The 17,345-nt window shown below is 45.7% G+C and overlaps 2 protein-coding genes across 7 annotated transcripts in view; one reads left to right on the top strand and one right to left on the bottom strand.

Moving 5' to 3' along the window:
• Positions 1 to 228: 228 nt before the first annotated feature.
• On the bottom strand, positions 229 to 10,936 carry LOC135378619 (uncharacterized). 3 transcript variants are annotated; one of them, XR_010418504.1, is made up of 7 exons: positions 6,937 to 10,936; positions 6,798 to 6,830; positions 6,006 to 6,143; positions 5,844 to 5,906; positions 1,812 to 1,991; positions 593 to 1,292; positions 229 to 374 (listed from the first exon to the last, which is right to left on the bottom strand). XR_010418504.1 is itself a non-coding variant. In XM_064611692.1 (5 exons), the coding sequence occupies exons 1-5, from the start codon at positions 7,034 to 7,036 to the stop codon at positions 1,951 to 1,953; spliced, it is 375 nt and encodes a 124-aa protein (XP_064467762.1). In that variant the 5' UTR covers positions 7,037 to 10,936; the 3' UTR covers positions 229 to 1,950. The 3 variants fall into 3 exon arrangements, 1 of the variants encoding a protein (XP_064467762.1); XR_010418503.1 differs by having other exon boundaries at positions 593 to 1,991; XM_064611692.1 differs by having other exon boundaries at positions 229 to 1,991.
• The window catches only part of LOC135378618 (exocyst complex component 5-like), a 38,801-nt gene continuing 31,826 nt past the window's right edge, over positions 10,371 to 17,345 (top strand). For 2 of the 4 annotated variants that reach the window (XR_010418500.1, XM_064611691.1), the window contains exon 1: positions 10,371 to 14,561. Coding sequence is in view for 1 of the 4 variants with exons in the window: in XM_064611691.1 (XP_064467761.1) it covers positions 14,388 to 14,561 (174 nt within the window). In the remaining 3 variants the exon portion in view is untranslated. Of the gene's footprint in view, positions 15,671 to 17,345 lie in introns of those variants that run through there. The other 2 variants (XR_010418502.1, XR_010418501.1) reach the window with 2 other exon arrangements.

The raw sequence follows: 17,345 nt of genomic DNA, 5'->3' as shown, positions 1-17,345 counted from the left end.
CGATGTCGCGCACCGACATGATGCCGACAAAATCTGCCGCTTTGTATACCGTTGTCAAGCCGGATCAAATTGTATATTCATAACGAGAGACTTTGTCTTTGTTCGTTGTTTTGCGTCCCCTTGTCTCGGGTTAAGTTATGGTTGTACATTCATATTTATGTGATGCTGGATAACTGTGTACTTTTCCTTGCTTCTAGAAAGCACAACAAGTCAGTCATAAAGGCAAAGATTGCACATTTATTTATCTTTCGTCAACCTCTCTTTTCTCCCGCCTTCCCTGTCTATGGCACACATGAGGTACCTGCCGATTCTGGAGGTGATTTCCTTGTCGGTGACCTCAATGCTGAGGATATTCATCCGCTTGTGGACAGCCGCTTTGAAAAAAATAAAACAGCACATATTAATTTACAGAAAATGTATATCACATTCACAAACAATCACCACAAAAAAAGGTTGTTCATCTATTAGAGTTGCAGTTTTCATGCTTCCATATAATCAATGGCACAACCACGAAACTAATGAGGCTCTGTTACATTCCTAATGTAACACATGAGCAGCAGCGAAGGATAACTACCACCGAAATACCACTCACCAAACACACACGTGAAGTGATGTTTCTTGTGAGATAGCATTGAAGGGTGTTTCAGGTGTACATGTCTTCATAATTTTTGGTGTTGCTGATATCATAGCAAGATACGACCATAAGGTGCAGCTCCTGCATTTCAATCAGCTCATACATGTCATTGGGATTCTTACTAATACCACACAAATAACGTGTTAAGGATAACCTTATCTTGAGAAAAGCTGTGAAAATTTCACCTATTCATGAGAAAAAATGTTGGACTTAATAATTTATGTACACATATGAAGAAAATGCACTAGCCCAGTCTATTAGTTGAGCATACAAATCATGGGTTTCATTCTTCTCATGGAATCTTGCAGAAGTTTCCCAGGCGACTGCCAACAGCCGATTGATCTACATGTTCACGTTGAGTATCAGGATGAAACCACAGTAACAGGTTCCGAGAAAATACACTGAAGGAACCTGATGAACTGCAAGATCAGTCTCATGTTCATCACTCAGCACAGCTTTCATTATTTAGGAAAGATGGGCAATATAAAAGCAAGGCAAAAACATGCAAAATGTGACTTACCAAGCACGCACGCGAATAATTGCGTACCCTTGAAGGCCCGTTTACCATTACGGCCCTCAACCGTTACCTGCTGCTGCAGGGATTTTCGTGTGCAGGTCTCCATGATGAGGCGCACCACATCATTGAGGTTGCTTCCCCCTACAACAGCAAGTCGGCTCATCTAAACAATATGAAAATAGTTCGTTACATTTTACCACACAGAGGTCACTCACAATACAAAAGGGCAAAATGCCATACTAACAATAGCGTAAGTAGTTGGTAGTCTGTGTAGACGTCACAGTAATACTGATTCTACTACTACAACTACTACTACTAATAATAAGGGCAGATTGACAGAGCGTACATGTAAGTGACTGTGTAGGCAAAGTATTTCTGGCCTGTATTGCATAAATCGATCAAGTTACCTTGACAACCTTCAGCATATTGCTTTTCCTCAGAGTTTGTAAAGATAGCTTGGGAAACTCTCCCTCCCCAGTAATATTCTTTGTATACTACTCTGATTGGCTAACAACAAAAACGGTTGTACACTACTGTAGTCCTCTATGTGACATCGTCACTTGTGTGTGTGCAGTAGGCGCAGTGACACTTGCTTAAGATATTGTAAGTATGGTTGGGCTATGCCAAATAACATGAGGTTTACTTATTTGTGGCACTTACTACGGCCTTCCTTGTGGCGCTGTCCTGGAGTTCCTCTTCAAGGGCGTCCCACTCCTGGATGGTGGACAGTGGCTCCTTGAAAAGCTCCTCGAGGATACCGCTGCTGTCCCCAGTTTGCACTGTGGCTCCCCCTTGCCCTTCAAGCGCAGCAACCCTCTGCGAGAGGTCCCTCAGGGCTCTCTATTTCAATGAGAAGCCTTAAAGGGACGGTCTCGTACAGATCGAGCGATTCCGAAACTTAGCTGAAATTATATTCAAGAGTGCTACAGACACACAGTCGCGAAGTTTCAACCAGAACAACGAAGTGGTTTTCGAGAAATTTGAAGGAATATGCCGTGACAGCAGACGACGGAAGTCGCAGCTGGATTCAACTCCCTCTCATGCAACGTCACATGTGACGTGGTTATGGTATTTATGGTGGCAGGTCACCCATTGGGCGACCGAAGCGCAATGCACAATACAGTCGGGGGTGTATGCGCTTTGCGCTTGGAAGTTGTCACGCGCGACGTCGTAATGTCTGATAGCAAATTTAGCAATAGTGACGGGTCCCTGACCCCTGGCCTATGAAAAAAAAAAAAAAAAAAAAAGCCCTTTTCAGGACCATCCAACATATCTGCATCAAAGACCATGCTTTTGCATCCAATAAGCCCTTATCATCATTGATGATTATAATATTTCATATCAAAAATACCTAGACGTGCATTACGAATGTGCAAGATGGAACAGCCGTATTTTTGCTAATGTTATGGCGGTGTGTTCATGAGCCCATACTGGCTCAGATTTTGATTGTGTCAGGGGTTGCACACTAAGATGTCCAGCACGTTGAATATAAAAGATGTGGAAATGTTTAAAAACTTTCAAAAATATCAAAAATACCTAGACGTCCATGACAAATTTGTAAGATGGAACAGCGGTTTGCAACATGTTTACTTGTCGTCAGTCTTATTTTTGCTCATGCTACACCGGTGTGTTCATGAGCCTATACTGGCTCAGATTTTGATTGTGTCAGGGGTTGCACACTAAGATGTCCAGCACGTTGAATATAAAAGATGTGGAAATGTTTAAAAACTTTCAAAAATATCAAAAATACCTAGACGTGCATGACAAATTTGTAAGATGGAACAGCGGTTTGCGACAAGTTTACTTGTCGTCAGTCTTATTTTTGCTCATGCTACACCGGTGTGTTCATGAGCCCTACTGGCTCAGATTTTGATTGTGTCAGGGGTTGCACACTAAGATAGATGTCTAGCACGTTGAATATAAAAGATGTGGAAATGTTTAAAACTTTCAAAAATATCAAAAATACCTAGACGTGCGTGACAAATTTGTAAGATGGAACAGCGGTTTGCAACATGTTTACATGTCGTCTGGCTTATTGTTGCTCATGTTACACCGGTGTGTTCATGAGCCCATACTGGCTCACATTTTGATTCGATATCAGGGGTTGCAGGCTAACATGTCCAGCACGTTGAATATAAAGGTTGTGGAAGTTGAGTGTTTATGTAGTCATCTTTTATTGTCCCTTATTGTAATGTACGTCCACAGCACTGACCAATTGTGTTAAAATTGGGTTGTTGGTATCGGGTAGTCATAATGATGTTCAAGCAGCAAGCTCTGAGCAACCTGTCGTCCTGTCCTGTCAACAAGGTTGTCTTGTCTTTTGCTGGTTGAACATCAAATGATCACAACACTGATTTGTGGATATAACTTACATATTTATATTATGCAATACTTTTCTCACATCAGCAATGTGCAGGGAAAAATTAAATAGAGCTGTGAAGCCTGCGAATTGGAGTTGTTATATTTGTGACCCATTAATAGGTGTTGATTCTGGCACAGGAAGGAGTGCCACTCTCATCAGTTAGTGTCAGCTACTGAAGGGGTACAATACAACATTATTGAGCATAGTTTGGCGATATACTGCTCCGGTAGGGATAATACCTTAGAGAGGCTTTATGCAAAACAAACAGATGTAGCCTGCTGGGTCAAGCACTTCCTTCTCGCAATACTACCGAGGTACGCGGGACTGCCGTTTCGTGCGGTGCCGACAATTTCTGTACACGTCACTTTTGGCTATTATCAACAGAGTAATACCTACATTTCAATACTGCGCGTATCCAGTTCTTTGGACACCGTTGCCGCTAACAGTTGACTGCGTGACGGTCGACATCTTTTAGTTTGAGCTGCGTCCGGCGCCGTCCCATACATATCGTGCTCGCAGAACGTCTCTTACCTGATATGCATCGTGAACGAAACGTGCGGAGTACGCGCACGCGTGTGACAATCAGACCTTTTTTTGATGATGCTTCGAGTATGTGACTCCCAACAGGTGCTTTTCTATATCCACTTTCATCACATTGTCGTTTACAAAAGAGTTGTTATACACCCGGGTTACGTTTCCACCACTTCCATACGGAATATTCTTTTCGCAGGTAAGACGAACTAGAAGTGCTCAAAATACCGAACGATACGAGACAAGTTAGTAAATAAGCGTCAACTGCCTTTATTAGGTGGAGTCATTCACGTAAACTCCCGCTCGAAATGAAGATGCGAGACGTATTGACATTGTTGTTCGGCCACATTTTACAATACGCGTCTTTCGTTTGACGAGACCACATGCAGCAAATTTATTGCCGTCGCCGTGATCCTCGAGCACCTTTTGGAAGTCGTCTGCTCTCACCGCTGCAAAAAGGCGCGAGAGCAGACGATTTTTTCATCCAATAAGCGGTCTGCCATCGTAGCGGATATCGCTGTTGCCAACAGAAATCGCAATGTGCTGGCGCTGTTCTTATTAACTTAATTCGTTTATTTAATAACCGTGACGATTCTGGACGAGCGAATTCACAGTATTACGTTTTCAGCAATGAGGAATCGAATGGTACGCTTTGTGGATGGGCCAGGGTGTACGGGACCGTCCCTTTAAGGATTTCCTCTCGTATGCTGGAAACATGATATGAAAACGCATGATCTTGACATGCAATATTAAGCCAGTATGTGTTCGAAAAAGAGGTAAATGGAAAATACATCGAAAAGCAATCACTCTACGTTATCATGCTGCAAACTATACTACTGCACTGTCTGCTGTTCATGTATGACTGTCCTTTGGACAGTTTAACAAGCCTCAGTGACGACTTCATCAAGCCTGCTAGAGCTGCAGCAGACGAGGACACTGGGAGGCGACACACATAACAGCTGACTCACGACTAGTATATTAGGAGCACACAATAAACTTTAAGCACTTAAAATTTTAGAAAAGCCTGCTTGCATTCTGAACACTGATAACAGGGGAATATTGTGTGAACGCCTTTACGGCATTGTACAAACCGTTGTTTACGTTTGACCCTGCACTCACCCTCTTGTAGCTCAGTGTTGACTCTTCTACAGAACTGGATGGGGACAGAAAGATGCACCACCATATTGTGTGTGAGGACTGTGTTCATTATTGTGAGCAATGCTGTGCACATAGGAAGGATGGTCATTCTCCCCAAAGCATCCCTCTCTTTCCTGTCTTCAGGCTTTCTCAATTTCATCACAAGCCCTTTCGCAACTGCACGTATTACATTTGGTGATTTGTTAGAATAAAACAATGTTAAACTATAGGGAACCTTTTTGAATAAGGGCTTGATGAGTTTGCAGCGCATCCTAGCCATGTGAGAGACATGTCACGATGGCCGTGCAGTCTTGTTCCAATAAACCGATGAACACATTTTACATTCATCCAAACTACCGAGTGTTTTCCTTTTCCTCCACTACAATATACATGGCTTTGCCAGGAGCTAAGCATCAGTTCGGATTATCCCTAAGTTTGAATTAAGTGGACTCAAATTAATGGGATTGCATTGCAATGTATCCACATATCCTACGCTTTCACTCAGCCACAGCACACAACCAATACTTCTGTTCGGCTGTGTGCCCTAGATGTGTGTCGAGAGAAACATCTCGCTGTGTCCTGGTCTCCTGCAGCACTAGCATTGCAGGACAGATTTTTACCAATTACCCCACATGTCAAGTCCAGAGTTCAGAGTGACTTACGGGTGACACCATCTTCAGTGTCGTGAGCTGCTGTTGCAAGTCTGCTGCAACTAGGTGGAGAGTCTGAAATATACCCATAATACAGACATGTAGATTTTGTGAAGTGCAACTAGGATACTGCGCGATGAAAAAGAAAAAGAAACTAATGTCACGTAGGCTTACACTGTCCCTGGGAGTGTGTGTCCTGGTTGAACGAGACACTGCTTGGACCAAGTGGCATCACAGGCTCGCTGTTTGTATTGCTGGCCTCTCGCTGTGAAGTCACAAGGGCACTGCTCGATGGCCATTGTGTCTCGTGCACTATGTAATAAAAACAATGGAAAGGAGACCATCATGGAGAGCAAAGCTCCTGCAAAGGGTACCGGTTCTCATACCCTATATGCATAAATTGGCCCATAATTTAAAGAAACTTGCAACAGGCATTCTATTCCTGCGACACTTTCTGCACCAGAAAAATTAGGAAAATTTTGCAATATGAGCTGTCGGTCATACAGGTCATAAAAGGTCATTCTTGTGATCAGCGTACCAGAGAAACAATAGAGGCACTCCAAATAATAATAAAAAAAGAGCAACAGTGCATTGGTAATGCTCGTATCACTTTGTTTGATAACGAGGTGAAATTCCTAAAAATATGGGACAAGGCGAAGGATGTTGAGTGCGTGGATTATGATTAGTAATATTAAAATTCTTGCACGTATTAGGTGCGTAAGAGTGATATTTAAAGACAGTATTATGTTGCCAATAAATTATTTTGTTGGAAGTGTAGCACCTGTCCTGTCGTCACTTCTTTCTGTAACGTTCCCAGCGCTAGTTCATCATCTAGATAACATACGTTTTTTAAATATAATTCAATGTTACATTTTCGGGGTCAACCTGTATATGTGCATATACTTGTCACTGTACCTGCACACAGACAACTATTTTTTATGATGACACTGCGCTAAACATACTTACGAGGACTGCAAGTCAGGCCGTCTCTGTCACAGGCTGAAAAAAGAGGCACGGTTTTGTAGATCAAGATATTCGTATGGTGCACCATGTTTCTAACAGAAAACAATGAACTAATAAACAGAAGAATGCAAGTATTCCCTACGTGGTGATGGGAGCCTCAGCCTTTTCTTCGGCGCAGGGTTCGGGTTCCATGGTTCGGGTTCGGGGGTTCTATGAAGCGCACCAGACATTTGTGAAAACATATTTTGTGTCAACTTTTGCCCGCAAACAGATAAATTACTCTCTTTGGAACCCCGAGTGACGTCGTCATGCTTATCAATGCTGCTCCTTACGCCTCTGCAAATTCACCAGGGATTTTTGCCAAGCTGCGAAGGACTCAGGACGCTAATTTGTGAATGTCCTCCTATATACGTTTACGTGGTGTAGCATGCAAAATTAAGGAAGCATGTTTTTCATTTTCAGTCAGTGTAATGTGCTATTATATAATTGCATATTTAATTACCGCTTCTATGAAGCGCACTAGACATTTGTGAAAACATGTTTCATTGCAAGTTTGGCCCTCGAATAGATAACGAACCGACACGACAGAACACGACCGACATTGCCAACTTCAGCAGGATATTCATTGCAAGTTTGCATTCTCGGCTGCATCATGTCGCTGGTTTCGATCAACATCAAGCCGACATTGCCAACTTCGGGATGATATCTCTTGCAAGTTGGCATTGTCGGCTGCATGTCACTGGTTTCAATCAACATCGAGCCGACATTGCCAACTTCAGCGTGATATTTGTTGCAAGTTGGCATTGTCGGCTGCATGTCACTGGTTTCAATCAACATCGAGCCGACATTGCCAACTTCGGGATGATATCTCTTGCAAGTTGGCATTGTCGGCTACATGTCGCTGATTTTGATCAACATCGAGCCGACATTGCCAACTTCAGGGGGATATCTGCTGGAAGTTCGCATTGTCGGCGCCATGACGTTTTTTTTGTGTCAACATTGAGCCGACATTGCCAGCTTCTGTTGTATATCGGCCACAAGTTGGCAGTGTCAGAGATATATCGGGCCGACATGCCCAACTTGCCCGATGCAACATCGGCCCGATGTCGTGTGCTGCCTGGGTGGTGACTCATGCTACGGTTCATCTGCCCCTTACTGTTTCTGCTTGTTGTATATCTATACGCCACCGGTGTGCTGCTCGGGCCCAAGCGTTCAGAGCTGAGGCTGCCTCATACAACAGTCACCTGCAACCAATCGACCCCGCAGTGGACTTCTTTATTACGTGTCGCTGCACTCGTCACGAGGAATCGCTCCTGCACCGTCTTCGTCTAAACGTCGCCCGCACACCGCTGCAACTGTTCAAAATGGGTCAGTCTAGCACTCCCCTCTGCACTAGCTGTGGCGTGGTGGGTGATATTCCCTACTGCATCCTACACTGCCGGCAACACCTTCTACACCGTGACGCCCTCTGTCGTCGTCTATCCCAGCTTGGCTACGGCACTATGACACTGGCTTCCTTACTGGGTCCCGTTCGTCAGTCGACCCAGTCGGCAGAAACCACTGCGCTCCTCCGCTTTCTCCAGGCTTCGAACATCGTCAACGCCTTGTGACTGTGTGACCGTGTCTGTGACTTTTCAGTTGGTTTTGTGTTCTTCCTTTCCTTTTCTTCTTTGTCTTTTCATTTTCTTTTCTTCCCCCATTTTTCATTTTTTTTTGGAATAGCAAGCCGACCTCCGTCTGGCTGACCTTTCCTTTCTTTTTTCTTAATAAACATATTCCCTCCTTCTTCGCAACTACGGGGAGAGCTGCATTAGTAACTAAATCAAATTGACACAAAAGGAAATTGTTGTCTTCTAATTCTTTATTGCACTTCTGTTCTCAAAGTGTTATCCTATTCTTATTTATTTTACAATTTACTACTGTTCACTAGGGCTTACTGTGCTACTTTTTACTATTTACTTGAAGTGATGCTTCATGGCATGCACTTTAGCGATGTGTCCTTGCGAGAACCAACCTCAACAAATATGCCTCGTTCAATTAGCGTTAAGACGCCTTTCACCAAAACTGGGGATAAAAAAAAAAAAAAGAGGTTGTTGTGTGAGGGTGTCGATGTAAGAGATAAGGTTTGTTTCTCGTCGGCGAAATTGTCTGGTGTCGATAAGCAGTAAGAGTAGGAGGGCGTGATATCTTCATGTTTACATGGTTTGCAGGAGAAATAATCCGCACTCCGGTGTTCCTATCGTGGATACAACAAGGCACAGGTTTTAGTACATCGTAAGGGATAGTCTTGATGGTTCTACGCACGCCCATAACCGAAAGAGAGCTTCGCGCAGTGCGCAGAACCACCAACGCTATCTGTTACGTACGCTATCGCCTTTGCGTACGTAAGGGATAGTTTTGATGGTTCTACGCACGCCCATGACCGAAAGAGAGCTTCGCGAAATGCGCAAAACCAATAACGCAATCTGTTACGTACTATAGGCAAAATACAAGACTTAGTTTCGGTGTCACGCTTATAGGTTGGCAACCATGCTACAGGGAGGGAGAACATACAAGGTATATATAAACTGGTAGCGAAAATAAGCGAAAATACCAAATCAGACCCATCGGCAAAGCCACCAGCGAGAGGCGCGAGCGATCCTGGTTGTTGACAGTAGAGGTACTGTCGTAAACACAAAAACTTTACAACATGGGCGTGGCTTGTGTGTGTACTAATAGGTTGTTCATAATTTCAATGTAGAAAAACTTTCTGTTGTCCTGCTCGTGCACATATACGAAATCATCTACCACCCGAGTACATTTCCGTGTCCTGCTCTCTTTGCGCATGTGTCAGAGTGGGCGTGTTTATCCGTGCATCTCTGTATCCGTGCCGTGTGTCCGTGCATTGTAATACTGAGTTGGTACACTTCTTGGGTTAAACAGGAAACGACGTTCACATCTCGGAGCTGTAGACCAAGAACCACTTGTGTAAACAGATAAATACAATGCATCCCCTGTTGCTGGCCCCGCGAAAAAAAAATTCGTCATGGGACGAGCGGCCATGATAGCGTGAGTGTTAGCAGGAATCAGGTGTGCACCAACGATGCCATGTTTCGTTGCAATTTACCTATAATAGCCACTCACTGAATAAATGCAAGCGTCTAATCACTACGTGTACGTGTAGCTCTAGGAGAGAAATGGAACTTAAGGGAATCTTGCTAATTTCTGTGTGGTCATCACGATGCCCTTCAGTATGGAATTGTATAAATCTGTGATAACTCTATGTATTTCGAACTGATATATTTAATTAAACTTGTTGTGATTTATTTTTCTATATTCTTGTCTGGTGTTGTTGCTTGGGTGAGGAAAAGGGTATACAACGCAAACAAAGTGCACGAATGTAAACGTGCCATGCCTAATTATGCACTACTTATTATTCATAGTGCTGACGTCATTTATTTACAATCGTAGTAGTCCGCTCAACGGATGGATGGCGCTGACTGTCTCTATCATGGCGTCATTCTGAAGACACAGGGGCCTATGGGAGTTGCGCTACCTGCTTAGATATACCTTGGAACATACACTTCCCAAGGAGCAACGAACAGAACATGATCACGCGCAGCAACGCTCTACGCGTACTCCTACTCATAAGTTAATCTACTCCTATGTGTGTGTATAATGCAAGACAAATAAACCCTTCTCGTTTGAAGCCTACAGAAATCAGAAGTGGGATCGACTCGCCATTTTCATCATCAGAACAAGGTGGGCTTTGATTGAGTTGGATTGCAAAGTATGCTCACGCGCCGTGCAACACGTAACGTGGACGCTCCGCGAACGATGGACGGGACGCTGACAGAATCCAGCACTACTGTTGACCAAAACCTGGCGAACGTAGTCGACGACAACGTACAAGTCGTTAACAGCCACAGGAATGGAGAAGAGGGCGCGGACAGCGATGCGACACCATCAAGTGGGCTTTACGGCACGATTCGCATGGGACACCACACTCACAGCAACGCTGATGCTGGGACAAGTGCACCGAACAAACGGCAACAACGCGGACGTTTTTGATATTCAGTCACTTATGCAAGCCGCAGTGCAAGCAGCGGTTAGAGAAGCTATGGACGGGGCTCGACAACTCTACGAATCACCCTCCGGCCACCGCAACGTACTGTTGCCAGCGATGAGTCATCACCTCGCTTCAGCGAGCGCGAACTTTATACCGACATGTGATCCTGCTACGAACACTCAGCCGACGGTGGAAGCGTGAATCAACAAGGTAGACGGACTCGCGGCGGCTTACGGCTGGAATGATAAACACACTTCTTGCTTTGCGCTTAACGCAATATACATGGGTAGAGTGGAAAAGCAAGCTTCGAGAAGCGTTTCCATCAAGTGCAAGTTTTCAACAGCTACTGCAGTAAATGGAGGCCCGAAAAAGAAACCGGGACGAAGCCATCGATATTTACTTCTACGACAAACTCGCCAAGGCCAGAAGATGCGGACTGGACGATCCCGCTTGCATCGAGTATATTATCACTGGCCTCAACGACGAAAACGCAAGGTTTGATCGCTAAGTGTGCGTGAATTTGCAAATCCCCAGGAACTCCTTCGTTGCCTGAAACTATTGGACGAACGAGTGGACATCGTCAAGCACTCGCGTTCCGTGGGTGGCCAAGACTCCAGTAAGAGTGCGAAACAGAGCACCGGTCAAGCCGCATCATCCAAAGGAAAAGGAAAGCCAAAGTACAACGAGAAAGGAGAACCTCTCTGCTTCAATTGCTCCGAATACGGACATCTTTCAGCCGCATGTCCATAGCCACAGAGGAAGCCACGCTGCGAAAAATGCGAACGAACAGGGCATAAGACTAAAGACTGTCGTCAGGACAAAGGCAAGGGTTCGGCAACGCTGCAGTCAGCAGCTGTGCTCGCACAAAACGTGGTCACAGCGGAAGGGCCAGCGAACGCGAAGTATTTCATGACGGCTCTCCTGGACGGTAAAGAAGTCGAGGCATTTGTTGACATGAGCAGCCAGTGCGTCAGCTTCGCAAGACTAACGCAGACGAATTATCTGTTCAGCGATCTCTCAGCTTCATTTGAGATCCACGGCTACGGCTCTGGCAAAATAATTCCCATCGGCAAAGCGCGACTGGAACTGAGAGCTGATGAAGCCACAGCAACGATGGACGTCTACGTCGTCCCAGACAATGCCCAAGTAGTTCCGTTGCTGATCGGGCAACCCTTCACAGAGCAAGCACACGTCACCGTCATGCTCAGGGGTATCATGCTGCGGATCTTCGAAGAACATGCGCACCTAGACGAAGATGGCACCCTGCAGGACATTAAAATACCCGCTCTTACGCCACGACATGTCAGCCTTTGGGCGAAGAAGAGAACAGTTATTCCTCCGAACTACGTCGGACTTATCACACTGTACATGAAAGATGAGAACATGGGTGACGTCTACGTCGATGCTCAGTATCGATCTGATCGAGGTTATGAGCACTGCATCCTTAGTTGCATGCTTCGCGAGGATGAACAACAGGAGTACCTTCTGCCGGTCGTAAATGTATCCGAGCACGAACTTTCCATTCAAGAGGACGACAGAGTAGTAAGAGCACAGTGGTGTAAGCCAGAGGATACGCCAGCGGTGGTCGAGGTGCTGTCCAACAACGAGGGCCATAGTAGCGAGATCAAGGCTTCCGAAATAAACGTGGGCACATCTGTAACCCCTGCCCAAGCACAAGAACTAACTAAACTCTTGAACGACTACAGGGATTGTTTTGCACAGTCAATGTCTGAAATCGGTTGTACGGCGCTCACAGAAATGCGGATCGACCTCATCGAAGACAGCGTCGTCCCGTCCGTACCGTCTCGCTCACTCGGAAAGGGAAATGGTTCGAGGTATTGTATGAGAACTGGAGGAAGCCGGCATCGTAAAAGAGTCAAACTCTGACTTCGCAAGCCCTATTCTGCTGGTGACGAAGAAAACTGGTGAAAAACGATTGTGTGTAGATATTCGTGCGCTCAACCGTATCACAAAAAAAAAGAAAAAAGAAAAAGAAAGCTACACCCTTCCACTGATTGACGACCAGCTGGACAGATTGCACGACAAAAAGTATTTCACCACGTTAGACCTAGCATCGGGCAATTATCAAGTGCCGATAACGGAGTCGAGACTGTCGAAGACAGCATTTGTAAGTCCAGACGGGCGTTACGAATTTACCAGAATGCCCTTCGGTCTCGTCAACGCACCAGTTGTCTTTCAAAGGATGATGAATGCCGTACTTGGTCCACTGAGACACACGATAGTTATGGCTTACATGGACGACCTACTGAGCCCTACACGGACTGTAGAGGGGGACCGACTTGTCTCCGTTAGGTGTTGAGTGTCCTCAGGGACGCAAATTTGACACTACGACTGAAAAAGTGTTCGTTCTTCCAAGAACAGACGTTATACCTGGGCTATGAAATCTCTGAATCAGGAATCAACCCAGACCCGAACTAGCTTGTAGCATCGCGGAATTTCTAGTCCCACGTAATCAGCACGAACTAAGACGATTCCTCGGACTGTGCAGCTACTTCCGCAGATTCATAGCACGATTCGCGCTCATTGCAAAGCCATTTAGCCACTTAGCCTTGCTTTGCAAGGATCAGACATGGTGTTGGTCGTCCGACCAAGAAAGCGCGTTCCTTGAACTTAAACGAAGGCTGATGGAGAAGCCAGCACTGGCCTTATATTCACCTATGGCCAGGACCGAGCTCCACACGGATGCTTCAAGCCACGGCCTTGCAGGTGTGCTTCTGCAGGAACAATCAGACGATCCCCCCCATCCGGTTGTGTATGTCAGCCGCCGAACTACACGTGAGGAGGAAAAGTATCACTCGTACGAACTGGAGGCATTGGCTGTCGTCTGGACTGTGGAAAAGCTACGCCCTTACCCGCTTGGGTTGAACTCCACGGTGGTCACTGACTGTCATTCTCTTCGAACGGCTTTCTCGAAGAAACACATCGTTCCCCGGATTGGTAGATGGTATCCTCGGCTTCAGGAGTACCGCTTCGAGATCGAGCACAGACAAGGCGAAAGGATGGGCCACGTAGACGCGCTAAGCCAATGCCACCTAGACTAACAAGGCCACTCCATGCGAACGTGACGTCACCACGATCGGTCCCTCGGCTCTGGGGAGCAGCAGCTGTAGACTCGCAAGCACGAAGAGAGGATTGCAAATGCGCCTTCGCATGCACATCGTGCTTTGGTTTCTATTATTTCGTTATAACAGTGAAGCAGAACAGCTGCAGTGGTGCAATAAAAGCCGCGCGAATGCTATCTTTGCGGAAGAAGCAACACTGAACATTTTATTCCAAACCCAAGACATTGTAGTCCCAGCATAAGGGGAAGTTGCTTTATTTTTCACAACAAGCTAAATTAATGAACGAACACAATAGACGTATAAGGAAATATACTACATGGTGATTGACTTCAAATTAACAACAAATGTAGCGTAACTATCACATACAGTTGTCCAATAAGATGACTGTCGTGCAAAAGTATCGAGCTGAGACTGAGGTGCAGCTTTGCTGTTCACAAGTTATTATCCATATTTACAACCTCTATGTACAAGCTTCAGTGTTGGTGTCTTCCTGTTCTTCCCTGCTGGCTTTTGCTCAAGTGGCATGTCATTCCTTTTCTTGCAGTAATTCTTGCAGTATTTGTTGCTGCACAGAGAATGTGGCGGAGTACCAGACCTGGCGCGTGGCCATTCACACAGAAGTCGAAGTCTTCAAAGGTATCCAGCAGTTATTGCGTCAGGTTCACCACCAATTGTGTTTGGTTCCTAGCTGCATGAAACCGCACAGCATGTTTCTGAGACATCAGTTTTTCTACTACAAGCTCGGTATAGAGAACTGAATTCACCACAAATGGTTGAGGGAACTTCAGGCCTCCTCTCGTCAGGTTCTCAATCATTGAACTTTCGATTACGAGTTCTCGGTGCGTTAGGACCAGATTCTCTTCACATGTCTTGCAAGCTAACTTCTTTAACGTCGAATGAGCGCATAGCCTGCGACGTAGGTTATAGCAGCCATGACATCTCTTTTACTTGCTGTGTCTTCATCTGTGATTTCAATGTCAAAGTCTTCATCATCAGCAGCAGGTGAGTTTGACATTTCTCCCATTTCTTCATCTAAAGGCAAAGACATCATCTTCTGCAGTCTCAGTTTGTTTTCAGACTCGTAGATCTGCCTTACAGATATGTGATACTGTGTTCCAGATAACCTTCTATATTGGCCAAATCTCTCTTCGAGACTGTCTGTCTGGAATTTTCCAAGGAGAACATATGTGAAGCCGAGTTCTTCAAGGCAGTACCTTGATACTTCTGTCAGTGCATAGCATGTGATACGAAAAGCTTGGTGGGTCTCCCGTGTTAATCTGCCCGAGTCAAGGTTCTGCCGCTCCCATTCGTCAAGTCATTCAACAACACTATTCGAAAACACAATCTGGGGCTCAGTCATCGAAGTCACTGGCTGTTGGACTGGATCACGAATTCACGAATCACGGAATTTTGAGATGCTCAACTGAGGTAGAGCAGCAACGATGTCTCGCAATGTTGCAACCTTATGCTTTTCGTTCTCTACCTCAAAGCACTGTATAGACTGTTTGATGACTTCTCTCAATGCAGCAGCATCCAGTCGTGCTCTCTTCTGGCAAGGCAATTCTCTTGATCCTTCTGCTTTTGTCAAGTAGGATGGACAGTCCGAGAAGATTGTAGGGATGACATCAAATGTGAGACGCCACTTCTCCAGGGGTATACCGTTAGAACTTTGCCAGTCTTGGGGTCTTCATAGCTTGAAGTGGTCACAATGGCTTCAAAGTGTCGTTCACGCACCTGGAAGTGAATAAAATGCGCTTAAAAGCATGTTTCATTTATTGCATCTGTTGTAAATTAGTTGTCTATAGCGTTTCTGCTCTGCGGGTAGGTTCTATTCTCGAAATTATTAGCTCTAATTCAGTACACTAGTTGTTGAGTTATTCCCAAACGCGTCGAGAAGACAATCTACAACGAGAAGGCGATGCTTGGTGGAGACTGACGGCACTACACTTTATTGAGACAGATATTGCTGATAGATACGTCAACATATGTACGGTACTTCCACCTGTGATCTTCAAGACTTACTTTGGAAGCTTCTGTGAAGACGAAGTCTTTCCTTGGTGTGGCTCTGACCCATGCTTTCCTTCGTTTTTCATCCCTCGGGAAGGAAAACATTCGAACTTTTGGTCCACTGTCGTAATTCCCAGAGCATCGTGGGACACTGCACCGACTCGGCATGTTAAAGCTAGAAAGCTGAATCGACGATAAACGTTTGAACCACTCAAAAAGACAACCACATAGACAGACACAAGTATTTGGACTATGCTTGCGGAAACAGGAATGAACGCAGCGCTCGTGCCAAGCTCGTGTCGTCACGAGGTCACGCGCTGAGTTGCTCGTGCGTTGTCATCATATGCAGGTAGCTACAGGAGAAACAATCGGTCTCGCTCCGGTCCAACCAGCGTGATGTCAGGGCGCGGGTGAGAGGAAATGATGCAGCCTTATAGTCTAGGTGGCATTGGCTAAGTAGGGCTCCCGTGGGAGAACCCGAAGAAATAGACGGGTAGTGGACACTGTACATATGCTAGCGACAGCTGTCACAACTGAGGACTGGTTGGCAGTGGCGCAACGTTCAGATTCGTACATCCAGAAGATAAAGGAGAGCTTGGCTAGTGCGGACCGAACAAAGGAAGCGAAGAGAGTAAAGCAGGACTTTGTACTCCAAAACGGAAGACTGTTCTGAAGGCTAGAAGACGGAACAAGACACTCTGCTATGGGTGGTTCCAGCACGAGCACGCTGGCAAATAGTATGCAAATACCATGACGAAGCAGGACACTTCGCCCTTGATAAAACAGTGGAACTCCTACAGTGTAGCTACTGGTTTTCTCGCATGAGACGTTACGTGAAGAGCTACATGCTTAGAATGCTTGTACAACAAGAAACCATCGGGGAAACGGCCAGGAGAGCTACACAGCATCGAGAAGGTGGCAGAATCCTTCCATACTATACATATCGGTCACCTAGGCCCCTTCGTGGGAAGCAAGCGTGGAGATGCCTACGTGATCGTCCTGGTGGACGCTTTCACTAAATTTGTGATCCTTCGTGCCGTGCGTAACACCAGTGCCGTCCTTGCTACGAGATTCCTCCAAGACATTGTGGGCATGTTTGGTGCTCCGGCTAGGATCATAACGGACCGCGGAACATCATACAAGAGTGCACTTTTTGAAAAGTACTGCCATGACATCAAGAGCATTCACATCAGAAATGCCACGGCGACGCCCAGGGCAAACGGCCAAGTGGAGAGATACAATCGCTTGATCACTCCGTCCATTTCTAGCCTTACCAAGGATCCAGACGGCAAGGACTGGGATGAGACCCTACCGCAAGTGCAATGGGGAATAAACGCTACATACAACACGTCAACTCGAACATCCCCGTTCAGCTTACTGTTCAACTATGCACCGCGACACCTGACGGGCGAC

The sequence above is a fragment of the Ornithodoros turicata genome, chromosome 1, assembly GCF_037126465.1.
Source record: "Ornithodoros turicata isolate Travis chromosome 1, ASM3712646v1, whole genome shotgun sequence".
Taxonomy (NCBI): Eukaryota; Metazoa; Arthropoda; class Arachnida; order Ixodida; family Argasidae; genus Ornithodoros; species Ornithodoros turicata.
Note: the sequence above shows the minus strand (reverse complement) of the source record. Positions and strands in the feature narration are given on the sequence as shown.